Raw genomic sequence first — 24,602 nt, 5'->3', positions numbered from 1 at the left:
AAAACGACACGAGATGAAAGCAATGGCTGGCAGATCTTCCACACGACAGCTCGGCGTTCTGAGTTGATGGCGACATGCGGGGGCATCTTCCAAATTGATTGTGACTTGTCCAACGTGCAGATTTGATCGTACGGTGAGGGATGGTTTGCAGGCACCTGTGGACCTTGAAGCATACAGGTGAGAAGCGTCGCAATGATGACGACGACGACAACGACAACAACAACAACACCACCACCACCACCACCACCACCACCACCACCACCACCACCACCAGATGCGAAGCACGAGCTTGATGATATGATAGTATGATGATGAGGATGGTCATGAGATCATCATGATCGTCATGGTAGGTCTTTGGGCCTCTTCTTCTTCTTTGATTCTTCTTCTTCTTTATCTTCTTCTTTATTTTGTGCTATCTTGGTTTTCTTGGTCCTCAAAAATGGCCATGGCGCCCCAAGCCTTTTTCCCTTCTCCCTCCCTCCTTCCCCTCCCCCTCCATCGCTTCCTCCCGCCTCACGCTCCGTATCTCGTACTCTAGTCGCACCCCCTCAGCGTGACATCGCGGAAAACTAGCGCGCGGAACCGGACGAGAAACCAACCCGGGCAGACGCAGAGACTATATAACGGATCTGAAACGGAAAGCACACAGAGCCAGCGAGAGAGAGAGAGAGAGAGAGAGGGAGAGAGAGTAGGAAAGGAAAAATAAGGAGTAGAGCGGAATATAAGCCGGATCTGAAAACAGAAAACGCAGATTAGGGGGCAAGGGGAGATAGAGTGAGAGAGAGAGAAGAATCAATCGGAAGTGCAACAGACGCAAGGCTGTCAAGGCAAGATTACCAGAGGGGAATTCAATTGGAATGGCGGAGATTCGAGGCAAAGAGGGACATTGGAACAGAGAGACAACACACAGACAACAGCTTAGCTTGATTCCTGCTAGTTTTCTCGACGCAGAGTGAAGAGGTCGACGAAAGGGAAAGAAGAAACCGGATCCTGCAGCGTCTTCTCCCATGTTGGATCTCAATGAACTCCCTGACGTTGCTTGCGAGCAGCAGCAGCAGCAACGGCAACAGCCCTTTCTGTCGCGGTTAGCTGTCCATCATGAAGCAACCTCTGCATTACCAGCCTCCGATGTTGATGTCATTCCCACGCCCGGCATTGTTGAGGTACGTTCGGATCCACAAGCTGCCTCGGACAGTTTGGTCGAATCCAGCGTCGCTCCTGAGGTTTCCGCGGACAAATCTGCAGGCCTCGAATCTCCTACGACGAAACGTTTGCCTAGGAACCTCCACAATGCTTTAAAAGCCACCTTGACCGAGAATGAGACTGGTTTTATCACACAATTACTACCGGTTTCGCTGCGATCCGAGCTCCGTGGACCCTGGCAAGAGGCTCGTGCCTCTTCTCGCGACGAGGGCGATGACTCAGATTTGCGGAACGCAGGCGGAAATTCTTCTCAATTTATCTGGGCGGACGCGAGCTCATCACGGAAAGACGACAGGTTACAATCAGATAAGCTGGATGATGACGAAAAAATTCAATTCGACAGTCCAACGCCGATGTTGTCGTTGATGACAAAGTCCGAGAACGGCATCGATTTGCTGAAGGATACGGGGACGTCCTCCGAGGGCTCCCCTATGTGTCTGGATTTAGGAAGCATCTTCAATTCCCCTTCCTACGACCCGAATGGGCAGAGGTCCAACCCTCTTTCTCGGGCAAGGAAGCCTGATCCATACGGGCTTGCTCTCGGGAGGACTGTCGAAGGTGTGGTAACGTCGAAACAAATTACGGATGCAACTCCCTTCTGGCGAGGAAAATTGCGAACAGAAAGCCGTCTGTTAATTCGAGTAGTCGCGTACTGGCTTGGGGATACGAAGCCCGATTTGAGACTTGAGGAACTGCCCGAGATCTTGAGCTCACGAAAGCTTGTGACGATGGAGGAGTATGTTGCTTCCGAATTCCTTGCTCGAAGTAGAGTCAAAGACATGTTTTGGCGTTTCGAAGTAGAGTTCAAAGACAATGTTTTGGCGTTTTCGCCTATGGTTAAAGTTGAAGTGGGAATTGTCTGAGAGACATGGTTACGCTCCAAATTGACAATCTCATATGTCGCAGGTTTCAGGAGAGTTTGCGTCATGGAGTGACTGAACCTTTTATACATTTTAAGCCATCCTCCGATGCTTGTCTTGAGGAGATCCAAGGCTTTAACTCAATGGTAAACAGAACGATCTTTTCAGTATCAATGTTCGATGGCAAACTATTGCTTGTTGCGGAGGAAGACTTTGAACTAATGGGTTAAGCTTGAATATACAAAAAGAGAGAGAGAGAGAGAGACACAAAGTACAACAAAAAAAGAGTGACTACTACATCTGAGTACCAGAGAGAGTTGAGGGAGCGCACGCTGCATCTCCTGAGAGAGAGAGAGAGAGAGAGAGAGAGAGAGATTAAGATTAACGTCGTCATGACAACTCACAGTCCTATGAGACAAAGTTCAACAAAAAAAGAGTGACTACTACATCTGAGTACCAGAGAGAGTTGAGGGAGCGCACACGGCATCTCCTGAGAGAGAGAGAGAGAGAGAGAGAGAGAGAGAGATCGCGCATCACCAGACGAAGGGGTTGAGGAATGGTTCCTGTTTCATATTTTATATACAACACCATAAAAGCTTTCATCTACTTGCTGTTGATCCTTTAGCTAGCTCTTTCTGTTTTCATTTGGTTCTCATCTCCTGCATATTCTGCCGATTTGTGGAGGTCTTACCTCATTTGTGAGTTGCTCCAAAGTTAAATCAATTACGATGCCAACAGCCTATGTAAACACAATGTTAGGCTAGTAGCACGACGTTGCTTCAGGGATTGATTCCTGTTTGGCTGGATTAGGGGCTTTCTCATGTAACCAACTCAGATGCACAAATTCCAAGGCAAAAGGTCTCTCTCTTGTGAAATGCAGAGTTTTTTGCAACATTTTGAATGTTGGCTTTGCTGCTTTATCTTTATGTCAAACCTACATTCCAACCTCCTCCAAACTCAGTTGAATAATGATGGTGAATTGGGATGCAGGATGGGTCGCTATTATTGGAAACTGCATACTGACTAATATCAAGTCTTTGCACAACAAGACAATTTTTTATGAGCATACTTTTAGTTGGTTGCTCAGACGTTTTTTTCTTTGGCAGCTCAATTCGATCTAACAGGTCAATGGTGCTATATTGAATTGCATATGGATAGGTTCCACATTTCGTCAAGGCCAAGAAAATTGTCTTCCTGAGCTGAAGTTGTGCACGCTTGCATTCACCCTTTGATGATTTGCATGGGTGAAGACAATATGAGATACTCAGGAAGTGTATTCTCTAATCTTCTTCTGGTCTGTCTAGAATGCTTGGCAGAAATGATTTCGAAATGTGAAATTTATTAAAAGGGTCCCAATCCTGATCGAAGAGAGGCCCTAAAAGTGGTAACCTTAATTAAGCTTGGTTCAATGCAAGTCCATATTATTTTCTCCATAGGCAAAAAGGCAGAAGGCATGGAATTGACATAGGTTATGCAGGCTGACATTGATGAATGGGAGGGTCATGGTCGTGATAATTGTTGTTTTTGAAGTTCCTAGGTTTGCAAGTGATGTAAAATGGGGGATAGTTTGACTGTTGACATGTTGAAAAAGTCTGCATTTCTATGCTTGAAGAGAATGTCTTCGCAAGCACATCAGCATCAAATTTGGATGGAACAAATTGTCAGTTCTGGAGGTCGAAGGTAAAGCGTATGAATAATGTGGCAGATTCTGGCAGGCAAGATGAAAAAGCCGACAGAGACGAAGGTGCAAAAGCATGAAGAATATGAGACAAAAGGTGGAGCTGCAAATACTCTTTCAGTAAAAAATAATATGTTGGTTCACATTGTGCGTGCCAACTCAGCCAAATAATATGCTTTGAGACACACTAAGTAACTGGCTGTAGTGCTCATTGGGAGTGGTGAAAGCATAAGCAAGCTGTGAAGAGAAGCCAAAGGAGCATCGATCTGATGTCTAGGAGATTGGCTAGGATTCTTTTTCAAGCATTGATATGGACCTTGGACCTTCATGTAATCGGAGGAATTTAATTTAATGTAGGGATATACTTTCCAAGCTGCCTGCTTTATTACGGGCAGGATGTCGCATATAGTTAAGTATGCCATGTATCTGAGCGTACTGTCTAAGTACCTCCTTTGACCTATATAGTGCTTTATTCAACGTGTAAATTGAAGGACCTTCGTATTGGTAATACAGATGTCAGATCCATCCCATGAAATTTCCATCCATGATGGCAATGGCCATCCTCATTGGGTACGTTGTGCTTGTAAAGCAAGGGCCTTTTCTTTTTTTTGAAGTGGACCCATTCTTTCGCCAAGTACACTTTGGCCACAAGCCTTGCCTTGTGCTTAGATTGATTGGTTGAAATGCATGCGAGGGAGATATACAATTTACACCAGTGACTAAGGAGCTCTCTCTTGGTCTACTATGTACTGGACTAAGGCTGGGGTATACTGAATACTGTTGGCGGTAGATCTTTCATGTAAAAGCTACTAACCTGTCACCACACTGATTCGAAAATCAGTTTACATTTGTATGTTTTTTAGGAGGGTAACAATTTTGTCAGTGCTTTACGGGAATAATTTTGTTATCATCAGCAATAATGACTCAGTGATTGATGCAATCAAACGAAGAAATTCCCAGCTTATTGCATTACTCGAGCTTCCATGTCAGGCAGCTTTTGATTCATAGGCCAAGTATGTAGAATCACTTTGAAATTCAACTTAAATGGTTGTCGACTAATTCAACATGGTACAATCGTATCAGTGAGAATCTCAATTAGTACTCTAATATCAAACATGCAGGCTTGCTTACCTTGTACTATAGTGCCAGCCTTCGTCATGGCTGAGTCTGCCCTTCACCTCCAGAGTGCCGACAGAAATTCAGTACGATGACTTTGTATAAATGGATGCTCAAGTATGTGTGGGTGTGTGGACTTGTATGTGTGAGAGCATATTTTTATACTATAGTCTACACCCACTGTTGGGTGCTGATGACGTCAGTGGGGATGTCATAGTATCTAGTCCCTGCTATGCGTGATGGAGTTTTTATGGTTTTCAATCTTAAGTGACTATCATGAGATTGAAACTGCACTATGTTTTGTTTTTAGAGGATGAGTTTGGGAATGCTCTTGGATTCATCTAGGTAAATGCAGGCTTGCTTACTCTTATACTTCTAGCTTTGTTAAATGCCTCTTTTCACTCTTTTCACTCTTTTCATTCTTCTCTCTCTTTTCACTCTCTCTCTCTCTCTCTCACGCACACACACACACACACACACACACACACACTTTTTTTTGTGTGTGGAATCTTTGAGTCGTCATTATTATTTTACAAAAAAAGCTATCCCAGAAAGGAAGAGCTATAATACATCAAGAGAAAATCTCACTGTAGGACAAATATACATCATGATCAAAGACACGAGATTTCACACACACACACACACACGTCTTTTGAGGTTGAAATCTCTCTCTCTCTCTCTCTCTCTCTCTCTCTCTCTCTCTCTCTCTCTCTTCAGAGGAGATTGATGAAGAGGCTTTTCATTATGACCTGCTGAATGCACTACACAGGAAATGGCAAACAGCAGAAAACAAAGATAAATTTGAGTACTATCGCACATATATCAACCCCGAATATTGGTCAATTTATACAGGAAGGGAGACAACAACGCAGAAGTACATATGTACACCTATAGCAGTGCATAAACGGAGGGCTTTAGCCTCACTTCGCACCCGATCACACCAGCTGCAAATAGAAACAGGGGGATGGAAAAAGATGCCAAGGGAGAGTAGAATATGCCAACTATGTGATCAAGGTATGGTTGAAACAGAAGAACACATGGTAATGATATGCCCTCACTATGCACACATTAGGGAAGAGTTCAATCACCTCCTTGAGGGACATAACAAACTGGCTGATTTGCTGCATAAAGGGTCACCTTCAGCTTTAGGAACATTTGTGTATAAGCTCTTCAAGCATAGGAATCCACCTGAATCCTAGAAGGTGGTTTCTCTTTCCACCCTCCCATCTTCAGGAGGAGCTTTCATGTACTTGTGATATTGTATTGCTCAGGTCCCATAGGCCGGTTTTGGTCTTCAGAGGACGATAATATATTCTTCTTCTTCTTCTTCTCTCTCAGGGTATGTCAGATGTGTTTGAGAGTAATATGGGAGTGAAGCAAGGCTGCCCTCTATCACCTACCTTGTTTGGAATATGCATTGATCAACTGGAGGAACTCATCAATGAATTTGCAACAGAGGAAGGGTTGCAAGGACCGCAATTGGGTCTATGGACAGTGCTATTGTTGCTATACGCAGATGATGTAGTTCTTTTTGCATACGATCTGGATTCTATGCACAAACTTTTACAAGTGCTCAAGACTTTCTGTAGGGAAAGTGGGCTGCAAGTGAACGTCGGAAAAACAATGATGATGGCAGTCTGTACCAATCAGCCAGAACATCCCCTGAGATCACCTTTGATGGACAGATTATTGAGTATGTCAGCACCTTCAAATACTTAGGGGTTGATATCCCGGGAGATCACAGATGGTGGCAATGTATACACAGAAGGATGGACATTGGCTGGGGGAAGTACTACCAGTTTGAGAATGACTGCAGGCACACTGACACCAGGAACTGGAAAATTCGAAATGTATTGTTTGATGCATATGTGGTACAGACAGTATTATATGGAGTGGAAGTATGGGGAGGAAGTATTTCAGCCTCTACATGGAATGATATTGACAAAATGCAAAAGGCTTTCTTACGGCGACACCTGGGTGTCAAACCCACTACTCCATACTCAATACTTCTATTGGAAATGGGAAGGAGGCCAATTGAATTTCATGCATTGATCAGAGTTATGCAATACCTAATAGAGGTGCAGCAAATGCAACCTGATAGGTTGCCTCATAAAGCATGGAATGCCAGCACAAAGCTTCAAAAGAACCACAAAAGTAAGATCATCTGTACAGGATGGGCAACCGACATAAGAAAATGGTTCAGCAGACGGAAAGTGGAAGCATATTTGATGATGCCGTTTGAAAAGGTCACCATGCAAGAGTTTCAACTGTCTTTACTGAGCACTTTGCAAACTCACTGGCTGACAAGTTAAAAGAGGGTAAAGCTGGAATATTACCAAGACAACATAAATCCCACATGTTGGTCTACATACATGTCCATAGAGACTCATGCTCAGCCTTATAGTAGCACACCTATCTCCCTTCTATATCGCAGAAACATAGCCAGGTTTCGTACCAGATCTCATACATTTGCAATTGAGAAGGAAGCTTAGATGCATCAGCCCAGACATGTTAGAGTCTGTACCCTTTGTGACATGCAGACAGTTGAGATGGAGGCACATGTGGCTCTACAGTGCCCCCGATATGCACATCTTAGGGAGGACTACCAGCAGATATTGGAGGACTCCGCTCAGCTGACATTAGTTCTCTCTACTGCCTCTCCGGCAGCATTGGGATCTTTTATCACTCGTCTTTTTACCTGGCGTCAGGAACTCATAGACTCCTGACCCCTCTCCTTGAGGAGACTCTATTTTACATTGTATTGACACGGGTTATATGGGTCATTTTTGGCCCCCCGAGGACGTTAATAGACTCTACTTCTACTTCTACTTCTTCTCAATTGAAGAACAAGGCAACAGAATTAGCTAAAGTTAGGGCTGCTAGGAAGGATGGAAAATGAGCAGTTTATCGTGAAGGCATAGCACTAATCAAAGAGTTTAAATCCAAACCAAAAGACTGTCAGTCTTAAACTGATGTATGGCTGATTACTTTTTCAGACTATGATGTAGGTATTCTAAATAATTGGGATTGCTTTTGCACTCCTTGGGAGCTGCCATGTGCCCTCCCTAAAGCAGATGTACTAGATTTTTTTTTGCTGCCCAATAGACCTCTTGGTCTCCCGTGGACATTAATAGACTCTCTATCTATCTATCTATCTCTTTCTCTCTTTTGGGGGGTGGTCGAGACAGAGGAATACTTTCTTTGCACGTACCTAGCCTACTGCGAGACTTGGGGATGATACCACTGTCTCTATTAGGATGGGAGTGGTTCGGCCCACTATCACGATTGATCCATTTCCATGACCAGGTCTGCATTGGGCTCTATCTGCTTGAGATGCACCGACACAGGGAAACCTTGCTACAACAAATCAAAGAGCAGCATGAGGCAATCACACCACATGATGCAAAGGCTGACCACTCACAGCAGCTGTCCCATAGACCTGTTGGTCTCCCGTGGATATTAATAGACTCTCTCTCTCTCTCTCTCTCTCTTTTGGGGGGTGGTCGAGACAGAAGAATACTTTCTTTGCACTTTCCTAGCCTACTACAAGATTCGGGGATGATCCCACTGCCTCTATTAGGATGGGAGTGGCTTTGGCCCACTATCATGATTGATCCATTTCCATGACCAGGTCTGCATTGGGCTCTATTTGCTTGAGATGTGCCGACACAGGGAGACCCTTCTACAACAAATCAGAGAGCAGCATGAGGTGATCACACCATAGGATGCAAAGGCTGGCCACACACAGTGGCAAGTCACAGATTTTTATGCATTTGAGCTAGCTTCAGGACACAGTAACAGTGGGGTGGAGGAGGGGGAGGTAGTTGCTATGCGGGCAGTCTGGATTATCGAGAGAGGACTACAGAGACCACCCATGACACAGAGAGCGCCCAGAGCACACTGGATTGAGGTTCGCTCTATCACAGCTTTCCTTAGAGGGGACCGCCCGAGACAAGGGGTCACTTTGAACATAGCTGAACGGGTTTAGAGATCGAAGAGGCCACGTCCCCCTCCGACACCACAGTATGAGACAGCCAGACAGACTCAGATTCGAGACATTTTTCGCTCACTCATAGACAAGGCACCACAGTGCCGGGTTTCGGTTTCTGAGTTTCTAGTTCCAGTTCTCGGCTTGCTCCAAATATCAAATAGCACATGATATGATATGATATTTTTGTACTTGATTTTGCTTGAGCCATTGAGCTCTCTTTATTTCAGCACAGTATTCAGCAAAGGGTCTTAGCACGCCCTTTGCCTCAACCCCTTGTGGCTTGTATGAGTTTTTCTCTTTGGTGTCAGTTTGTCCCATAGGCTCGCGAGGCCTCTAGTGGACGTTAATATATCTTTCTTTATTTCTCTCTCTCTCACTCTCTCTCTCACACACACAGACACACACAGATAGACACAGACAGACACACAGACACACATACATTTGATTTTTTTGGGTGAAAATTGTTGATACTTTATATTACAGACCTTTTGGACTACCTTTTGATTAGCCTTCTCCTTTAGTCCTAGCCTTCATCATGGCTGAGTTTGCCCTTCACCTCCGGAGTGCCGACAGAGACTCAGTACGAAGACTTTGTATAAATGGATGCTCAAGTATGTGTGGGTGTGTGGATTTGTATGTGTGAGAGCATATTTTTATACTATGGTCTACACCCACTGTTGGGCGCTGATGACGTCAGTGGGGATGTCATAGTAGCTAGTCCCTGCTATGCATGATGGAGTTTATGGTTTTCAACCTTGTGAGTGACTATCATGAGATTGAAACTGCACTATGTTGTGTTTTTAGAGGATGAGTTTGGGAATGTTCCTGGATTCATCTAGGTATATACTTTATATTACAGACTAGCTATCCCAAAATGCGATGTGCCAAAGTACATCAACATAAGATCTCACTATATGACAAGTATACATTAGAGTCTATGTAATGAGTTTGTAGACAATCAAAGAGAGATTGCTGCAAGGAGCGCTTGAAAAAGGAGAAAGTAGGATCACCAATGACTCTATGATTTCTATCCTTCCATAGAGTCCAGAGCTCCTAGTAGCGAACCCAAGTGAAAAATAGGTCAAACTCCTGTCAGGGTGGGTGAATCCCAAAAAGCCAGGAAAAATTTCCAAAGGTAGCATTAGGAAATCTAGTTCTCAAACGCTGCCCAAGGAGACCCAAGAAATTTCGGGTGTGGGAGCAATGCCAAAGAAGATGAGGCACGGATACCCACGGAGCCAAACAATTGCGGCAAATAGTCGGAGCAATGTGTCAGATGCGTGCCAAAAGCTGCTCAGATGAAAAAATCCCATAGCAAAACTCGCCTCAAAAGAAACCTGTTGTCGAAGGGGAATTTGAATCTCTTTCGCTACCACTTTGCAAGACGATTCATTTGCCAAAGCTGATTTGCCTTGTGTGAAACCCAGGGCGGGGGCAAAAGAACTTTATATAAAGAAGATACAGTAATGTGGGATAGCCTCAAAGGACGGCATGACGACCCTGGTTGGTCCAGACCTCCTCGTAGGCAGGGAATTTATGCTTTCCCTCAGCATCATAACTCTACGGAGCTCGAAGCTGGCTCTGATACTAAATTAAACAACCCTTGTCTAAGTCTGATAAGCCCTAGACCCTGGTAAGGTACAACTTCAAGCCAGAGTCCTATGAAACCACGGGATACACTAACATACAACCCATAAGGATTGGAGCTAGCACACTCTTACAACCCATAAGGATTGAAGCTAGCAGCTAAACTTCAAACCATAGGCTTAGTACATCGAGCCACCCTAAGAGCTAGAGATCCAGACCACCACAAAGAGCCAACTAGCCTCGACCACAAAAAGAGCCAACCAGCCTCGAAGTTGCAGACATGCATCCCATACCACAGCCCCTTTCCTATAGCTGCTACTCCTAGGCTAGCAGGGCAATGTTGAGAGGAGTGCACTCTTTGGATCCTTGATAGTAAGATTTCGGCCTATACTTAAAGGCGAGGCCCCAATTATCTTTAGCTGTGAGCCTATTCTTTAGCATGCATGTGTAAAGTAACTTTAGTCACACGTGAGCGGGGTGCTTTGGCCCGACCAGAGAGACAGTGCTTCCAGGATCCACGGACAAAGGGTTGGCTTTTTGAGACCCTAGTGAGGCTGACTGCCATGTATGCAGCACCTTTCTGGGGGAGTGATCTTTCAGCCGTAGAGTGGAGGAGATTTGAGCGGCTACATGTGACTATGGAGGTTAGGATGATCTGAAGTAAGCCCTCAGTCCCTCATCAGATAGTGGAGGTAGAGTATGCTATGACACCTCTCCAGGTTGATGCCATTTTTCAGAGTGACATTCCTCCACAGAGTTTGGGCCCTACCCCACTAGAGCTAGCACCAGAGTTATCCAGACATTTAGTAGAGAGTGGGGTCGATTCATATGTACATGGGTCTTCCAGTCACGGTATTCAGATGGACCGGCTTCCCCTCTTTCAGTACACAACATGGACGCACCGCCCGAGTCGATTCCACGAGATGAGATTAATCGTATCTTATGGCTAGACCTCCTCCAGCTCGATACATCTCAGAATTTTGGGGGGTGACCAGGAGTTTCCCACCAAGATCCAGTTCTATTATGACCACTTCTTGAGAGATCAGAGGATGGACTCATCATCAGGCCCCAATACCTTGAGGATAGAGGAGTCTCACATGCATTAAGGATTGCTATTGGACGGATGCGGCTCTCGTCCCATCAGCTGAGGATTGAGGCAAGTAGAGTTGCAGGCATACCCAGAGAGCAGCGGATTTGCTAGTTATGCATGCTGGGGGAGATTGAGATAGAGGAGCATTTTCTATGTATCTGCCTAGCATACGATGAGATCCAGGGATGATACCACTGCCTCTTTCAAGATGGGACACGGCTTTGGTCTACTCTCATAGTTGATCCACTTCCATGACGAAGTCTGGATTGGGCTCTATCTGATTGTGTATTCATGTCTGAAGGAACAGTGATAGAGGCCTCCTCCCAATCTTGGAGTGTCTAGCGCATTGCATCACAACATAATCCTCTATTTCCAGCTCCTTTGTGTTACAAAGAGTATAGATCCTTAGATCTCTACAATGTCTTATGACTGCAGTCTCACATCCTGCTTCACTCTGGATTCTCTGGGATGAAGGCCTCTGGCCCATTGTGATCTGAATGTACCCTATGCTTGGATAATGCTGTTCTTGCTGAGATGGAGGAAATTTTATCTATAGAAGGCCATCTTCATCGTATGTGGTTGCAGGTGGGATAGAGAGAGAGAGAGAGAGAGAGAGAGAGAGAGAGAGAGAGAACCCCTAAGGATCTATTGGAAGCTGAAACTGAAGGAATCTTTGCATGTATCACCCATAAGTTGGTGTCTAGACTACAATATTGTTCCCTTTCAGCAAAGCTGGCTCGGGTAGACCATCCAGTCCTATTACTAGAAAGAAATGATCAAGCATCGATAGTCTGACAATCTGTGTACCCGTACTTGGAGGAGGCTTTCAGTCCGGGATAATGACTTTACGGTCTCATGTATGGCATATTTATTTTGGAACTATTAAAAAAATTGTCTTGCGAGCATTCAATTCTCACGCAGTAGCAAAGCATAGACCAATCATCACAAAAGTCCCCAACAGCTTGATCACCAGAAACGTTATTAGGTAGCAACCTAGAAAACATGTTTTGAGGTTAGAATGTTTTTGTGCATCGGGGGACCAACAGTTTAAGAAATGTTTCATACAAAGTGCAATTTTCATAGAGTTTGTATAATCATGTTAAATTCATAATTTTAATGTCTGGATGGTCACAACAAGCTTGTGCAATGTGCGCTATCATGCAGTCTGCATCAGTTACTAGAGATATTGCACGATAGTGCACTTTGGAGAAAAACAATGCTATTTCCACAAACAATGCCGAATATATAATGATCCTTCATTTAAGACAGAAAAACTGCTTTCCGATTTGACAGGAAATATGCATCAACTTTTTGATATGGGGTGCTTCTAGTCATGTAGTGCCACTTTTGGATTGTGTAGATCAAAACCTTGGGTACACCTCTACCTCAGGCCTTCCTTAATAAGGCTTCCTTTACATCTGCTTGTTATACCTTCGGTTCATCATAGCATTGACTCAAAGAAATTAGATTCTGACTACTTTCACTACAAGAGCAAAAAGCTCCTCATGGTTGATGCCGTCTTACTAGGCATACCCCTTTGCTATTATCCATGCTTTGTATCCACTTTGATTTTCTGCACATGCTTTAAGTCCAGAAAATAAAGAATGCTTCTGACTTTTTAAAAATGGGAAATACTCATGTGGATCTAAAGGAGTAATCGCTCGTTCTTGTGATCTTATGAGTGGCGTTGTTTGCACATGAACTCCTAGATTATTTGATTTTTGAAGGCTGACAAACCAGTCCTTCCTGGTAGTCATCTGGATGGAGGAACGTCTGTCCAATTAGCTCCCTTTCACGCACAGCCAATGAGGCATCAAACACCAAAGTATTTAGCTGTGCCCTGCAAATTGGCATTGAGTGATGCATAAAAAACATGCATATGAGTTATCTTTGTGTGGTCCAAATCACTTGATGTGGACGGAGTGCCTTCTAAAATGTCAAACACATAATTATTGTCATCAACTTGTGTGCATTTTGCATGCTGATGTGACTTCTCTGTACAAAGTAGGTCTACTACTGTAAGTGTCCTGCTTCTCTGCCTCTCCTTGCACTTTGCAATGAAGCAGCCACAAAATATGGCAATAATGGAAATTTGCTATTTTAAAGACAGACTGGGAGACTCTCTGCACCTCCTACAATAACCCCCCACCAACTCTTGAAGGGGGTAGAAGCACCTTTGAGAGAAATGATTATGGCTATAACAAACATACACCCCTATGTTAGTAGTGAGGGAGACCATCTGCTTGTCTTCAATGGGCTCACATTTTTAGCTAACCTATCCTTCAAATAGGAAACATTTTGAAAATCTGGAGGAGCAGACAGAAGTCAGAAGATTTTGGCGCCTTGGTATATGGACCATGTTAAAGCAGCCATGACTGGACAGCAGATGAAGATAACAAGCCCGATAATTCTGAGGATGATGGTGAAGATATAGCAGTCCATATTAGTCATTGTAAAAGTCATGCTGTTAGTACACTTAACTCACGAGATTTAAGACCTAGGATCCTACGACAGTCCTACAAACTGAAAGGAACTAAGCTATGGATAGCTGAGGAACTTACAAGAGCTCAACTGAAGGATAAAGCAATGGAATTAGCCAAGGTTAAGGCTGCCAGGAAGGATGGAACGTGGGCAGTCTACCGCGGAGGAATGGCACTCTACCTAAGCTGTTGTATTAGATGTTTTCTCTATTGTCCCATAGACCTTTTGGTTTCCCATGGATGTGCATAGACTTTCTTTCTTTCTTTCTTTCTTTCTTCCTTCCCTCTTGGCTTAACTGAAGTGAAAATAACAAATGAACTGAACTAAAGGGCTGTAGGGCCAACCCTAATTTTACCAAGGTCATTCCACTAGGATTGTCTCCACCCTCCCAAAAAAAAAACGAAAAAAAACAATGTTTGTAGACATCAGCCCTATTTCATTCCTGGCTGTCTACCATCCTAGTATGCTTCCCCCTGGCTGCTCTTTTGGGTTTATTGTTTTCCAAATATCTAACTTCTATTTTGTTGACATTTACTAGTGGACCACTCTTTCCCAAAAAATTCAATAGCTGTGCTGGGTTTCCGTTGAGTATCTTGCTGACTGTGAAGCATGTTGGTGGTCTGCTCTTGGCTTGAAATGCTTTGCTTTGGTGGTCTAGATTTGCAGGCGTCAAGAAGTTGCTTGATATCTCTATGTTTCTAGGCATATCCTATATAAGGCAAGAGAACCTCAAGCGCCTGTGCCTAAGCTGGCCTAATGGACTAGGGTTTGTCTTTAGCCTCACAGTCTCCATGGCATCCTCTCTTTTCAGCTTTCCTGGAAGAAGATTGTGATCTGCAGCTGTGGAGACTCTTGTATAGTTGCCTGTCTCAAGAGTTTGTGTGTGTTTGGTCACCTTGTGGACAAAGAGTGATGCACACTGCTGATTCTGGTACTGTTTCGTGTTCACAAACTCAATGAAAGAGTCAGTAATAGCAACTGTGGAGAAGCGGTCAACCCTCTGAAGCTCTTGCAAAGCATGTTAACACTACCATGGCTAACTCGTTCGTGTACTTTTTGTTCTCCCACTCTTTCCAACTTAACTAGGTCTGCACGTGTTATTACCTTCCCTGTAGCATCCAAAGTGGCTAGGCTTCAGCTCCACACCAGTGGCTACCTTCCATATCTTCCTTGCCACCATGTGGCTATTCATCTTTGTCTCTTCATCTTCACCTTCCACAATAGGTAATTGCTCCTATTTAAGCTGCCCTCCTCCCCAGATTGGACCTAGGTGTGTGTAAAGCCATCAGATCTGAAGAAACTAAGAGAAAATAAAACACATGCAACCTTACTTGAAAAATGTCACACCCATCTACATCGAAGTCACCTTCCTTCTCACAAAAGTCCTCATCCTTACAGATGTCGGAGTAGATCTCTAGGCAGATCCTGTAGACTCTGATACCATGTCAGACCTACTAGGGCTTGCTTGCTATAGCCAAACACCCCCAGCAGGATAATAAGTCCTACTGTCCCACAGATCATACTACCTCTAGATTACAATCCATATGCACATAAGTTAACTGGAACATTTTTTATCAGTCCTATTTGGAGCACGATACATACATCACTTTTGGCAGTCTACTTGGCTACACCATTCTCCACAAGCTAAATGTGTCCCTTCACTGTACCTCACACCTGCAGCCAGGGGCTGCTTGCATCCAGCAGTCCAGTTGGGTCTTTTCCAGGTGCTTCCACATACCACCAGCCTCCCATGGCTGGCCTTTATACCTGCCCATGTGGCAACAAGATCCTTCCAGATCTGCTGCCCACATGGAAGCCCTCGTTGCCTTAAACATGCAGCCATGTTGCTGTCCACATGTCAGCCTGACGCATGTTCTTCCCCAGCCCTCATGATATCCTTCTCATGCCCTTATCCAAGACAGGTGTCATGTCCCTTTGTCCTCTTTAAGGGGGTTGCAGTGACCCTTCTTCTCCAAAATCAAGGCAGGAGCTAGCCTATCAGCGATGTATTTCTACATCCTCTGGTAAGAACATGGGAACAAGTTGACTGCAGTATTCATTTTAGCCATAAAGTTGATATTTATTCGCCCTGCAATAGGAACAATAGCAAGAGGGAATAATGAGGGGGCTGCAGGCTAGGCAAGAAAAATAGAGAGGGACTTGTCACGTTGATTCCCTCAGTTTGGCAACCCTCAGATATTGTGGAACATAGACTAGCAGCATGTGCAAGTCACTCTATGAGAATAAAGTGGAAATGCAAATGCCCATACAAATACACAAGGGTGTAACATCACGTTTATTGCAGAAGATCTAATTTTTTCATTCCCCTTGACATCCAATAGGCAAGGTGTAAATGCCATTTCTTTTGCATAAGAACTACCCATATTACATACATAAATAACACATATGTGTGTGTGTGCTCGCGTGCACAACGTGACGGCGATGTCAAACTTCACAGGAATCTATGCCACATATCTTCTGACAATGCCAGAATCTTACAATTTCTTGCTCAACGGCTGCAGGCTCATTTTCCTAAAGTGATTTTGGCTCTTTGGTTTTCATCCTGTAAGGCAGGGATTTAGGCTACTTTTTTATTGGGTTCATTATTGGGCACGATGGACTCTATGGAAGAATCGTAGCCATTGAGTCTTCGGTGATCCCTCCTTGGCTAAATATCAGTTCTTTTGAGCATCTTTAAGGCAATCTCTTTATGATTGTCTACATGCACAGGATATAGATTATCCTACTTTCTTGTTAGATAATGATATCTTCTGATGCTTGTAACTGGTCGTCTCTTTCATAGTTGGAATTGTACGCGTACGGTTGATCGTATTGTACGGATTCTGTACGTGTTTTTTTTTTGGGGGCAAAAAAATCGATTAGGAGCCTTTGACGCCATCCGTATGGGTATTCGTCTGCATTTCGAGGCTGCAGGTGCATTTCTCCAAGCCCCACCTAGCCATCCGTACACATTTCTGTACAACCAGCCGTGCACATTTCCATACAGCCAGGCAGCAAGCTAGCCAGCTGTACAACCAGCCATACCAAGTTCCTGCCGTTCAGCCAGCCCTCCAGGTGCCAACTGTTGACGCAGATAAAGCCTAACGAGTCCACCTTGAGCTACCCGGTCTTCCCGAAGTGGAGAGTCGAGATTGGAGATTCTCTTGTGACCTCAGCCTTCAGGATTCGATTGAAGGAGGACCGAGGTCACTCCCTCTTATCTCTCCCATGTCCTGTTGAATCTTGGGTCTTGAAGTTTCTTCTCATTCTGAAATTCAGATTCTCATCTCTCTCTCTCTCTCTCTGTCTCTCTGTCTCTCTCTCTCTCTCTCTCTATGATGGGAAGAAAGAAAAGTGAAGAATGGAAATTTGTGGAGACACTGAAGTCTTTGGGAAAGGGGCAATTCACATGTAAATGCTGGTACTGCCCTCACAAATGGGATGGAGGACCTACTCGCATAAGAGCACACTTTCTTGGGTTGACAGGTCTTGGGGTTGACCCTTGCACCTCCCCCCCCTGAAAATGTGAAAGACACTTGCAGAAGGTTGCAAGCAAAGGCAAGTAAAAATAATTAGCAAAAGAGCTTGATGCAGATGTGGCTGATTTAGGAGATGCGTGGGAGAGTGGTGCTGCAAGTGCAAGTGCATCTGCACATGAACCAAAGTAGAAGAAATAAAAGGTTTCAAAGGGAGCCTTGGCCAAGGCATGGGAGTCTTAGGCGCGGAAGGATGCCCACATTGCTCTTTGGCGCTTTTTTTTTACAGAGTACATTCCTCATTGGAAGGTGAGGAGTCCATATTCTTTGGAAATGGTCTGTGCAATTGGCCAAGTCACATTTGTTACTTGGAAGCACATTGGTTTAGCATTATATAGAACTTTTAGCAAGAAGGAATTAGTGAAACCTGCACAGATCTATGGCATACCCAAAAGACTTTGGAATGCTTTTGTTCTATCTGAGAACAATGTTGGATGACCTCCTCGCGAAAACAAACCTGGAGAAGAGGGAGGAAAATAGCTACAAGGAGGATATGCTTCACAATTGGGTGTATGACTTGGAGAATATTAATTTCCCTGGCTACTCGGTTTGCTTACATGTTTATCGTGTTAGTAAACTTGATGGATGACAGAGTCTACAATGGATTGCGTCGTATGGTTGTGAGTGATGAGTACTACAAGAAGAAAGTATCACACACCGTGAAAGCACAAGAGGTGTCTTCCATTGTATTGGGTGCCTCATTCTGATTGGAAGCAAGAGTCATAGTGAAGATATGTGCATCTATTCTGAAGATCCTTCGTTTGGCTGATAGGGAAGGGGCTACCACGGGACTTGTATATGAGCTCACTGATCGAATGGTGGAGACGATACAAACTATAGATGGCATAGACTCCTCCAAGTTGGCTATTGTTAGAGCCTTGTGTGTTAATAGGTGGGATATGATGCTCTCTCCTTTACATGCAGCAGATTTTGTTCTCCATCCTATTTGGACAGAGAAAAATCCAGATGGTGATAAGAAGGTGCATGATGGGTGGATGGATGTCATTGAGCGGTACACAAAGTATGATGTTGAGAGGCATGGCATCTTATTTGATGAGTTTGATGTTTACAAGTCCATGTCACGCACATTTGCTCGGGCAATTGCGAAGGATGATATGCGTATGGTAACGTATGGAAAAAACTATGGTTGGACTGTTCTTTGTAATATAAGGACAAATGGATTTTTTCAACGCCACCCCCCCAACCCAAAAAAAAAAGAAGTATGTGTGTATGCATGCGTGTATGTATGTATGTATCGGGAATGAAATAAAAAAGCAGGTAAGGTGGTCCTCTCGTGAATTAAGAATATATGGCATTTATTGCAGGCATCCCTCATGATTTGGATCCTTCACATAAGGATTCTGGAACTGTAAAGAGAATAGTGACAATCTCACTGGTTCAGTGAGGATGATTGTGTAGTGTTTTGAAACAGGATGTTGATTGAGACTGAACTCGTATAGAGCTACATTAAGAAAAACTGACCTGGAAAACTGTAATCAAGGAGTGGGTCTGCAGTTTGACCATTACATTAGCTAGGAGTGAGTGCTTCAAGCGTTTGACCATTACATTAGCTAGGAGTGAGTGCTTCAAGCGTGCAAAACTCCCCTCAGAAACTCTGATCCACCATGTAACAGCTGCATGCTTGAACATGCAGGTTGCTGACTCTCAAGGCTTTGTTTGGTTTGTTACAAGGCAGGTCTCTGGAGGAATTCTAACTTTTGGTTACCTGTGTGGATAACTGCATCTTGTTTTGGTTTCTTTGAATTGTTTAATGATGCATTTTGTCTGGATTCTTTCCTCAATTGTGGTTTAGTGGCTGCATTTGTGTTCTCTATAGAAGAGAACCTGAAGTTTAGCACTGAATTGCCATGGCAGGTTGAAACATTGTCTGGTGGAGCAGGATTGGTGCAAGCTCCGTATCTGTTGGAAGTTGAAGTGGGGTACCAAAGTTTGCTGGTTAATAGTATGTTTGGGTCTTCTTCAGCTATCCTATCCTGCGAAAGAAAGCTGGACTCTAGCTCAGGCTTAAAGCTTTATGTTGTCTCTCTGCTAAGCTTGCAATCCGTGCTGGACAACTCCAGATCAAAATTGTCCATTTGTGCTTTGAAGAAGATTGACCAACTTGATCAGGAGTCACTATATGGATTCTTTCATCACAGTTCTGCCAATACTTTCAACGGTAGTCTGGACTTGTTCCAAATCGGAAAAGAGGATATTGGGATGAGGAACTTAAAATTGTCTACTAGTAGAGGGTTCATTACCACTCCTAGTTTGAATGCTTCTGGAAATAGGGGGAAAGATGTTGATGCGACAAATGGTACTGTGTCACTGAAGGTGAGCCTGAGTAAAAAAGATCAATTGATGGTCATCCCGGAATCAGTGGCTAAAAGTGCACCCCTGGAGCTGAAACAAGTTCTGCCAGGTGTAGATGCTAATAAATCTACAACTGATCTTGGAGGAGAGGCGAGAGAAAGTACCGTGTTACCAGAACGATCAGAGACACAACATCGTAGCCATAGATACTCCACTAAAAGGAAACATGAAACAGGCACCTGGAATGAGCACTCCAAACGGAGTAATTTTGGTGGTGATCTCTCTGAAGAGGACATTGAAAACCCTAATTCTAATTATCAAGTACAGTCAAAACGAATTGAAAGAGTTGCTAGCTGGAGTCACAGCAAAACTAAAAATGCTTTTGGGCATGTTCAAAGACAAGAATGGTCTAGAGAGAGATTAAAGGACCATGACACATTCTGGTCAAGCGTAGATGATAGGAACTTAGGAAAGAATAAAGAGCATCAACGGGGTTCCCCTCGCGAGAGTGAGAAAACTAGGGAGAGCAGAGAGAGGGGGAAAGATTTAGACCGAGAAAAGATCTGGGATCGCAGGCACAAGTCCATGGAGAGGTCTTCAATTGAAAATGCTTTAGTTGAGCCAAAGGTCATGTTTGGAATGGAAAGGAGAATAGCTGGAACTAAAAGTAATCTTGCCTTTCATCATGGAGCAGGCTCTGATGATGAAAATGGCATGGAAAAGCGAAACAAAAAAAGGCCCAGAGAACATGAAAAGGAAAACCAGAGCTTTCAAGAAGCAAACTTAGCTGCCCTAAAGGACTCTGTTCAAGCTGCTAAAGATGGAAGTTACGCTCTCACAATCAAGACAAAAGTTGAAGCACTCAATCACCAGGAGGGGATTTTTCCCAGGAAGCCTGGACCACCTGAGGAACTGGTGAAATATCAGAGCTCCAACCGCTGTCCTAAGTCCCCATTTAGAAAAGAATCAGGAGGATTGAGTCAATGTAATTTGGAAGGTACATTAGGTGATCAGAATGCTGACAGTGTTCATGATGGAAAATTTGAGAGCGTTGAAGATGGATTAAAGAGAACTGGCACTTCGACGTCTGAAACACAGGGTGTGGGTGATATGAAACTAGAATCTGAGGCACTCAGTGCACCAGCTGAGAGAACTGCTGGTTTGGCAGATGGGACTGCTTCAAAATCAAATGGGTCTACTGATTTTCCCCTGGCTACAGATGAAAAAGAGGAAACAAGCTCTGAATTCATTCTGAATGGATTTGACAGGGAAACTCGGACATGGCTCACCTCGAAGCAAAATTCTCTTTATTTGCAAGAGGAATATGGTAGGTCACAAAAGCAACACCCTTCTCTTTATTGTATTCTGCCTTAGGAATTGTCACATTCATTCAGTTAGCTTCTTGTTGAGAACTTTGCATTTTGGTGAATTTATGGTGCAAATTTTATACTCTGTTCACCAGCAAATTTTACTTGGTTTATTTTGTAGAATCTTTGCAAAAGTTGAGCTGGTTTTAAGGAGTGTTTTTTGACAACAGGTGTGAATGCTACAATAAAGGAAGAAATATCTGATTCGCATTCTAGATCAAAGGGTGAACTTCAGGAAGGTTGGTCTCTCATGTTCTGTCTAGAAGTGGTGATTTAGCTTAGCTTATGGTGGAGGTTAATAACTCATCTTTGTTGTATTTTGCATGTAGGTACTCTACAAGTGAGGATTTCTATGCCAGATTCAGAGACTTGTGAAGCAGCAGAGGCCAAGTGGTTTGTGGATCAAGCGTCCTCTGTGGTAAAAGCTATAGCTGCACATGGAGTGTTTGTTAAATGCCTGTGGTATGAGGGCCCTGTTCATCTGCAACCAGGAGATGGGGCACCTTCTGTTCCTGCTGTTGTTAAGAAAATCAAGGGTGAGGATGGCAAGAATATAGAGAGGATGCAGGAGGTTACTGGTATTATGATTGGTGTGGTCCTACGAAAGGGTGCAGTTGCAGCTCCTCGTGAGCCAAATAGTATTCCTCGGTTTATAGGGTTGCGTCTGAAGTGTATAAGAAGAAAGGGCTTGCTGGAGGCATCAAAGCAGGCAGAAGCTCTTCTTGTGTGTGTTGCTGACCACTTCTCCAAGGAAGTGGCTGCCAACCTTGCAGAGATGCAGGAGGCAGCTTTGCATACTACTGAGCTGGCTTCAGATTTGAACTCACCTTCATCACATGCAGTATCTACAAAAGATCTTCCAAGCTCACCAGTCAAGGTTGAAGGTCACATAGATCATGGATCTATGAATTCTCCCAATTATTTTGATAACAGCAGAGCAGGGGCTTTCATGGAAGATTCTGATGTCAAACCATTTCACAAAGCTCTTGCTGCAGAGGAAGAGCCCGAGCTTCAATTGCAGCCTGAGTTAAGCAAATCTTCTAGGCCACTGTATGTGAGCAATTTGCCAGACAATATCACACCCATAAAGATTCGAAATATTTTTGAAAGCGTTTTGAAAGAGAAGCTTGGGCTCCCTGCTGATCTTGAAAGGACCCCGGATTTGGTAGTAGATGTGAGATATATACCCGACAAATTTTGCGCTTTTGTTGAGTTGGCCAGTGATGATATTCTCAATAGCTCCTTGAAGTTATATGCAGAAGACAGGTCTGTGTTTTGTGGTTTGAAGGTTAAATTAGGCCTTGCAGCAACCTCAAAATTAGAGAGGCAAGGTACTATTCCTAGGGGTGAATTGAGAAGCAGGGATTATAGTACAGACAGCAACCCGGAAAAGGCTAAAATTCTATTGACAGTTTCTGAAAGGAATAGGGAAGAAGACGATAGGGGAAGATGGTGTAGAGGCAGTAGCGCTGAAAGTGAATCTGAATATTCACATGATCTGCAGCTCGGTGAGAATGATGATTCAAGAGCTAGCCATATTGTTGAGAGACCTAAACCTCTATTCTTGACTGAACTGATGAGAAATGCCTCAGCTGTAAGTATCAAGCAGCTTTTTGAGGAGGTAATTATGAAGTACATAAGCCCATCATTGGTGAGTTCAAGTGGGAGGCATCTGGTTCTTGATGTCAGATATGTTCCTTCGCGAGGATGTGCCTTCGTCGATCTTGCTACTCCTGAGCTTGTGGAGTTTATGCTCGATCTGCACTCTCGGAGACCAGAAGTGTTCCTCAATATGAAAATGGAGCTTGGTAGGAGGCCTGTTCCTCATGCTGTGGAGGACAACATGGACAGGAGCTCAAGCATGCACAATCGTGATATAGTGCAAGCTAAATCTCGGAGTCACGCACCCATTCCCGGAGCTCAACCATATGGATTTCGTCTGTCATCATCAGCTTCTCGAAAGAATTCGAAAAGGCGATTAGATGTCACTTATCACGAGAACGATTACATCGATTACTCTGACAAGGCAGATGGTTTAAGGAGGCGACGATCAGATCCAGAGAAGACAGTCTATGCTGATAGGCTTCCTGCAAATGCTTCGGAGGGAATGATAAGGAGGATATTTGAGCGTGTTCTGTTTCAGAATATGACTCAAGAACAACTAGATGTATTAGGTGCTCATGTGATAAATGAAGTGCGCTATGTTCCAACAAAGTACTGTGCTTTTATTGTGTTTGCTGCTGAAGAGCTCACCAGGTTGGTGCTACACCTGTACAATCAAGATGAAGATATTTTTGAGAAGATGCGTCTGAAACCTCATTTTCATTCACGGATGGAGGATTTCTATCGAGAAGATTTACAAGAGCAAGATGATGATGTACGTCCTGGTTCTGTTAGGGATGGGTTCTTGGATCTGGACATTGATGATTATCAGAAGTTCCAGCAATCAGAACTGTACGATGCACGGAGTAGATCATCAGCTCATCGAGCCATTGCTGCAACTGCATTCAAAGAGGTGGACAGGCGAAGGTCCGTTTATGTGGATAGGATTCCTGAAAATCTTTCTGAAGTTGCGATGAGAGAGATGTTTGAGAGGGTTTTTCGGTGCAAAAGGCTTGGCTACAGCTGCCAAATTGTCTCTCAAGTAACATTTTTTAGAGACAAGTTTGACCCCAAGAAGCTTTGCGCATTTGTGGAAGTTAGGAATGAAGAGGCTGCACAAGATTTGATTGACAGTTATAATGCGAATGAGGATGCGTTCCTCGGGATGCGGGTCAGATCTGCATTTAAATACAATAATTGAAATGCCAGAAGCTTCCTTTGATGCTGCCTTTCTACGTTTGCTATTTCAGTCATGGATGATAATCCATCATATTGTAATTTACGCATCTTTTCTGTGCAGAGGATTTTGTGTATGAGTATCCAAAAAGTGTACTTATATACATGTTCGTATAGTTTCCCCTATTGGAATTATATCAGTGTTATGTGCAAAGACCAATCACTTGTAAACAAGTTGGTTACTTGAAATAAATCATTTGCTTGACTATAGATTGAATAATTTGTTGAGCAGAAGTCTCATTCCTAACTTTTGGATGCAACAGTGTCATGTCTAGATTGGTTCTCTGGTTCGTGGTACATCAATTTGGGTCACGAACTTTTTTTACCATCTGAGATTTGTGTTTGTCTTGTGATCCCTTTGGATCCACCAGTTACTCTAGCTTTTTGAATGGGCCCTTTCTTCTAGATCGATTTTTGCGATCAAAGTCTTTCCTCCTATTACAGTTCGAGTTGCAGCATTGGGATGAGGATCAGTAATAGCAAGTAAATTGGGACGCCAAATAGTGAGGACAGGAAATAGGCCTAGTCAAATATTTGAGAGC

The 24,602-nt window shown here is 43.8% G+C and overlaps 1 protein-coding gene across 1 annotated transcript; it reads left to right on the top strand.

The window, feature by feature from the left end:
* The first annotated feature begins 422 nt into the window (after positions 1–422).
* LOC147892734 (uncharacterized) lies at positions 423–24,260 on the top strand. The gene is made up of 5 exons (XM_087386723.1): positions 423–1,939; positions 2,110–2,209; positions 19,418–21,182; positions 21,393–21,461; positions 21,552–24,260. Exons 1-5 carry the CDS (start codon positions 1,008–1,010, stop codon positions 24,023–24,025), a joined length of 5,340 nt encoding a protein of 1,779 aa, XP_087242849.1. The 5' UTR covers positions 423–1,007; the 3' UTR covers positions 24,026–24,260.
* Positions 24,261–24,602: the final 342 nt, after the last annotated feature.

Source organism: Dipteris shenzhenensis, chromosome 16, assembly GCF_047967505.1.
Source record: "Dipteris shenzhenensis isolate YYH24624 ecotype China chromosome 16, Dip_SZ_1.0, whole genome shotgun sequence".
Classification (NCBI taxonomy): Eukaryota; Viridiplantae; Streptophyta; class Polypodiopsida; order Gleicheniales; family Dipteridaceae; genus Dipteris; species Dipteris shenzhenensis.
Note: the sequence above shows the minus strand (reverse complement) of the source record. Positions and strands in the feature narration are given on the sequence as shown.

What these genes read in the sequence shown, in the direction of transcription:
- LOC147892734 (XM_087386723.1), top strand. Translation starts at nt 1,008, where the DNA reads ATGTTGGATCTCAATGAACTCCCTGACGTTGCTTGCGAGCAGCAGCAG. An exon ending in AAGCTTGTGACGATGGAGGA is followed by an intron (nt 1,940 to 2,109) that starts GTATGTTGCTTC and finishes CATATGTCGCAG; the next exon opens with GTTTCAGGAGAGTTTGCGTC. An exon ending in TTATTTGCAAGAGGAATATG is followed by an intron (nt 21,183 to 21,392) that starts GTAGGTCACAAA and finishes TTTTGACAACAG; the next exon opens with GTGTGAATGCTACAATAAAG.